The sequence below is a fragment of the Fukomys damarensis genome, unplaced genomic scaffold, assembly GCF_012274545.1.
Source record: "Fukomys damarensis isolate Sample0158 unplaced genomic scaffold, DMR_v1.0_HiC HiC_scaffold_3, whole genome shotgun sequence".
Taxonomy (NCBI): Eukaryota; Metazoa; Chordata; class Mammalia; order Rodentia; family Bathyergidae; genus Fukomys; species Fukomys damarensis.
This window is the reverse complement of record NW_022900915.1, coordinates 18,673,445-18,679,612: the sequence shown is the minus strand read 5'-3', so window position 1 is coordinate 18,679,612 and position 6,168 is coordinate 18,673,445. Positions and strand designations below refer to the sequence as shown.

General features: G+C 37.5%; 1 protein-coding gene across 1 annotated transcript in view; it reads left to right on the top strand.

The window, feature by feature from the left end:
• Window positions 1-6,168, top strand: part of Kdm3b (lysine demethylase 3B) — a 65,824-nt gene that overhangs the window by 36,959 nt on the left and 22,697 nt on the right. Inside the window, exon 12 of the mRNA XM_010613778.3 lies at window positions 4,151-4,204. Within this exon, the coding sequence (XP_010612080.1) occupies window positions 4,151-4,204 (54 nt within the window). The remainder of the gene's footprint in view (window positions 1-4,150; window positions 4,205-6,168) is intronic.

Sequence of the window (6,168 nt, the reverse complement as noted above, 5' to 3'; positions counted from 1 at the left end):
AAAAAAAAAAAAAAAAAAGCCTAAAGTAAACAAAAGGCAAAACAACAAAACAAAAATTCCTTTGTCCTTTCAAGTAATATTCCACTATATGATTCATTATATCCATCAAATGATGCAATCTGGGTTATCTCTACCTTTAGCTATAATAAATAGTGCTGTTGTAAGCATTTGTATACAGGTGTTTTTGTTGTTTTGTTTTGAGGGGGTGGGTTTTGTTTTGTTTTTGAGACAGGGTCTCGCTATGTAGCTCAGGCTGGCCTTGAACTCAAGTGACCCTCCCTGCCTCAGCCTCCCGTGCTAGGATTACAGGTGTGCACTACCACGCCTGACTCAAAATTTTTTTGTTTGTTTTTTATTTTTTGAGACAGGGTCTCACTCTGTAGTTGAGACTGACTTGGAACTCACTATGTAGGTTGGTCTTGAACTCACAATGATCCTCCTGCCTCAGCCTCCTGAGTACTCGGATTATAGGCATGTACCACCACGCCCGGCAGAAAATAATTTTAAAAAGAAAAAGCTGGAGGAATTTACAAATTATATTTTATAGTAATTGTGTCATTTTACAATCTCACCAGCACTGTGTGAGAGTTTCCGTTTTTCTACATTGTTACTAACACTTACTGCTTGTGTTTTTTGTCATACCCTTCATCGTGGCAATGCAGTAGTATCTAGTTGTGTGTTTTTATTTGCATTTCCCGATGACTAGTGATGTTGAGAATCTTTTCTGTGTTTATTGTCCATTTGCTTGGTTTTTTTAAAGAAATGTATATTCATATCCTTTGCCTTGTTCTTGCTTTATCTTGTATGTCAAGAATCCTTGCCTTTTGACCTCATCTACTTTTCCCTCTTCAGATATCCAGTATAACTATTGTAACTGGTGTTGTAGAGCTTAGGCTGCTGGAATTTGAAATCTGCTTCCACATTTTATTATATCAGTGGTGGTATTCTGGATACTTGGTTTCTCAGAGCCTCAGCTTCCTCAGTATTAATGGAGTTGTTGAATATAAAGTGATTGTAATAGGACCCACCACTTTATGTGTTCCAGAAATGTTATCTCATGCCCATAGGAATTTCCCTCTTCCCACAGCGAGAGAACTGGCTAAGGTGTGAAATCACAGTTGCTGACATTGGCATCAGGCACGAAGGGACTGTGATACCTGAGAGAGGGGAGAAAACGGGTTGCCCCAGCTTAATGCCAAGGGGCAGTGTCCAGGCTGTAGCACGGGGAAAGGAAACCAGCACAGAGCTTGGCGCACCCTTCCTGAGTTGGGACAGAGATTGGAGCCTGACAAGAGAGAGGCACAGTGCTAAAGAGAAAGGAGTGTAACTACAGAACACGAGAGATCGATCTGCATAGGAGTTCCCCTCAGTGTTTTGTCTGTGTAGTGATTTCACATACATTAGATGAAACTCCTTGAAATCCAAGAATGAAACTGCAGAAAACAATTGACTGAGTAATTTGCTGAACTCAAAATTGTATTCCCATCAGCCATAGTGAAGAAACATGTGGTAGGTGACACCTTAGCAAGGGGATTATGGACTTAGTGCTAGAATAAGTATATGTGGTGCTGCCTAGCAAAGTGTAAGGTATGCCTCAGAAGAATCAAACTGATCTGCATGTTATTTAGCTGCATGAGACTAAAGCCAGACACTCCTTGAAGGATCATAACCAAATCCAATACCCAGAAATGGGGGCCGGTGATGTAACTCAGTGGCTCCTTGTCTGACTGGCAACCACAAGGTCCTGAGTTTGGTCCCCAGTACCAAAAAACAAAGACAAATAGTACCCAAAAACTAAAAGTTCCAATGCTTTGCATTCAATCATAATTATCTGATGTGCAATAAAGCAGGATAGGACCAGTAAGCTTAAAAAAAAAAAAACATTAAAATACCTAAAAATGATAATGACAGTGGAGGTAGTAGAAAGGGACCTCAAAGCAGCTATTAGAAGTCCTGAAGTAGATGAGCCCTGTGACCCAGCTAGTCAGAAGACTGAAGCAGGAGGATCACAAATTCTAGGCCATCCTGGCCAATTTCATTTAGCAAGACTGTCTCAAAATTTAAATTTTTACATAAAAATGGCTAGAGATATAGCTTAGTGGTGGCATACCCTTGGGTTCAATCCCCAGTATGGCAAAAAAAAAAAAAAAAGATCCTACAAATACACTGAAGACCATAAAGGAAAATATGAATGTGATGAGACGAGAAATGGTATATAAGGCTGAGGATGCAGCTCAGTGGTAGAATACTTGCCTGGCATGCATAGGCACCTGGACTCAATTTCCAGTACTGGAAATTTTTTTTAAAAAAGGAGGAGAGGGCCAGGGATTTAGCTCAGTGGTTCTGCCACCTGCCTCACAAGCACAAGGTCCTGAGTTCAATTACTGGTATCAAAAAAAAGAAAAGAAAAAGGAGAAAGAAGTATGAAAAATCTAAATGAAATTTCCATAGGTGAAAAGTATCTTAGAAATTTACAGTGTATGAGATTAACAGCAGATGATACTGCAGAAGAAAAATAACAGTGTCTCTATCTAAGACAAGTATTAGAAGTCTTAAATTTATAAACTAAAGAGTACTTCCTTGTAGAGCTTTAGAATATAGTATGAGATAGTCTATCGAGGATATAGTTAGAGTTCCAAAAAGAAGACACAGGAGGGTAGAGACAAAACAAATTTAAATAAAGCCAAGAAGTTTCCAGGTGTAGTGGTACACATCTATAATCTCAGCCCTTGGGAGGCTGAGACAGGGAAGATCGTGAGGCCAGCCTGGGCTACATAGTGAGGTCAAGGTCAACCTGAACTACGTAGTGAAACAGTCCCCCCAAAAAAGGCAAAAAGTTTCCAAGTTTGATGAAAACTATGTAAATGTACCAACAGAAGAAATATCAACAAAACCACACATAATGAAGTTGCTGATTGCTGAAGAACATGAGAAAATTTTAAAAGTGCCGAGGTGAAAAAATACATGTTATCTACAGTAACAAAGATAATCCGAAGATTATCCAAATGACAACCAACTTTTTCAAAAACCTAGACCAGAAGACCATGGAATGACATCTTAACTGTGATGCTGAAAAGAAACCTATTAACCTAGAATTGGAACCCAATTTAGAATATCTATAAAATATAAAGAGTGAGCCAGGCATAGTGGTGCATGCCTGTAATCCCAACTAATCAGGAGGCTGAGGCAGGAGAATTACAAGTTTGAGACCACCTTAGGCAATCTACTGAGATGTTGTCTCAACAGCCCAGCATGCTTAAGGCTGTGCGTTCCATCCTCAGCACTGGGGATGAGTGTGGGGGTTTACACCAAGAAAGTAGAATTCAACACTAGTAGATCTATACTACGGTAAAATTCAGAGAATTATTCAGTGGCCAGGGATTTAGCTCCGTGGTTCTGGCTCCTGCCTCGAAAGTGCAAGGTACCCAGTTCAATCCCCGGTACCAGAAAAAAAAAAGGAGAGAATTATTCAGGCAGAAGAAAATGATATGGGAATTTGAATTAACAGAAAGTAATGAACATTTTCTATGGTAAGTATGTGAATGAATGTAAATGATCTTTTTTCTCATTTTTAATCTTTTTCAAAAATAATTATTTAAAGCAAAATGTATTGTGGGACTCATCATTACAATGTGTAACAACAGGAACACAAAAAAGGGAGAAATAAATGGATAGTTTTGTAAAAGTCTTATGCTATTCAAGGGGTGATCAAAAATACAGTACATTTTTAATCTTTAGAAGATTATTACAGCAAAGTCACATTGCCATTAATCCCCTCAAAAAAGCTCCCCCTCACTTTGAACACGTATGTCATCATCCTTGTCACTTTCTGAAGCAGTTCTGGAATCCTTTTTCATGAGTGGCTTTATGAGGTGTAATTGAAAAACAATATATACAGTGAATAGAGCTTTTGCAAATGGGAAGGGGACCAAGAGTTGGAAGGAGCAGGGAGGGAGAGGAGGGTTAGGGGCATTGGAAAAAAAATTACGATGTAATATATCCATATACCAGCTCCCTACAATAAATGTAATCATTGTGTGCTGCAAAAGTACTAAAAAAAATACAGTAAATGCTGCTGCTGAGTGCCATCCAACAGAAAGGCAGGCTTGTAAAAACATTACAGTGTGTTCTCATCCACCTTATTCTCCAGATCTGGCACCGTGCAACTTCTGGCTCTTCCCCAAAGTCAAAATGACCATGAAAGGTAAACATTTTGAAAAAATTCAGGACATCGAGGCAGCCAGTACAGCGCAACTAAAGACACAAAAGGACTTCCAGAACTGCTTCAAAAGTGGCAAGAATGATGGCATGAGTGTGTTCAAAGCAAGGGAAGTATTTTGAGGGGGATTAATGGCGATGTGTCTTTCAGTGTAATAAATTTCTTTATTAAAAATACATCATAAGCTAGGCATGGTGGTGCACGCCTGTAATCCCAGCACTCGGGAGGCTGAGGCAGTTGGATCGACACAGGTTTGAGACCAGCCTGGACTACATAGTGAGTTTAAGGCCAGCTTGAAGTACAGAGCGAGACTCTGTCTCAAAAAATAAAACAAAAGAAAAATAAAACAGAAACAAAAAAAATCACATATTGTATTTTTTATCATACCTCATACATAGTATAATACTTGAAGATAGGCTATGATAAGTTGAAAAGCAATACTGCAAACCCAAAAGCAGCCACTCAAAAATAGGTATAGCCAAAAGTGGAGGCAAAATCAAATCATAAAAAGTATTGAAGATTTTTTTTTAAAAATGAAGAATCCAAAAGAAATGGGGAAAAAAATGAAACAAAAAAAAAAGAGGGAAATAAAAAACATTTCTAATGCTAATTGTAAGAAACCTACTTTAGTACTGGTGATTTACCTCAGTGGTGCTGTGCCTACCTTGCAAATGAGTCCTGAGTTCAGTCCCTGGTACTGCAAAAAGAAAAAGAAAAAGAAAAAAGAAACCTACTTTAAATATAAAGATATGAGTTAAAAGTAAAAAAAGAAAATTATATACCATGGCTAACGCTATTCAAAAGAAGACTGGAATCACTATATGAGCATCACATAAGTAAATTTTGAGTAAAGACTACTAGGATTGGGGTGGGTCATTTCGTAATAATAGTAGAGTCAGTTCTTCAACAAGATAGAACAACTAAATATTTGTGTACCTAATAACAATTTTAAAGCATATGAAGCAAAACCAATAGGATTAAAAGGGGACAGAAACACCCACAACTATAATTGGGAACTTCAAGACCTTATTTTCATTAATTTGTAGAATAAGTAGAGGAAAACAGGAGAGAGAAGACTTAATTAACACTATCAGTCAACTTGACCTAATTGATATAAATTGATATTTATAGAATATTCTCCAACATCCGTAGAGTAGAATACACATTTTTTGAGTGCCTATAGAACATTTATCAACATTTATATTCTGAGTTGTAAATTAAATTTCAGTAAACATCAGGTGATTAAAATGATAAAGACTCTGACCTGAAAAGAATTAGAAACCATTAACAAAGATAATCTGGAAATTTTCAAGTACGTACTTTGAAATTCAGCGGCACATTTCTAGATAGCTCATAGATCAAAGAAGAAATTACAGGAGAAACTAGAAAAAAATAGTGGTGTGTGTGTTTGTTTTTGACAGTACTGGGCTCTAGCCCAGTACTGGGCTTTGCACTTAACTACATCCCCAACATTTATTTTTTATTTTGAGAAAGGGTGACAACTAAATTGCCCAGCCTAGGCTTGAGTTTTCAGTCATCCTCCTTCAGTCTCTGATTAGCTGGGATTATGTGCATGTGCCACCATACCTGGCTAGAAAATGCTTTGAAATGGATGAATGCAAATAATGTATCGCTGTTGTAGTACGCAGGCAACAAAGAAAGACAGCACTAAACACCTATATCAAATGAAATATGTCAGAGCTAAACCTCTACTTAAAGAAACTAGAAAGAAAGGAAATGTGCCTTTTACTAATGTTAAGGAAAAGTTCTCATATGGGTCTTTTAAACATTGAAAGGTTAATAAAATTATGAACATTAGACTGGGTATGGCATATCCTCCTCAGGAGGCTGAGGCAGGGGGATTGCTGCAAAATTTAGACCAGCCTGGACTTCATGGTGACACCCTGTCTCAAAAAAAAAAAAAAAAAAAAAAAAAAAAAAAAAAAAAA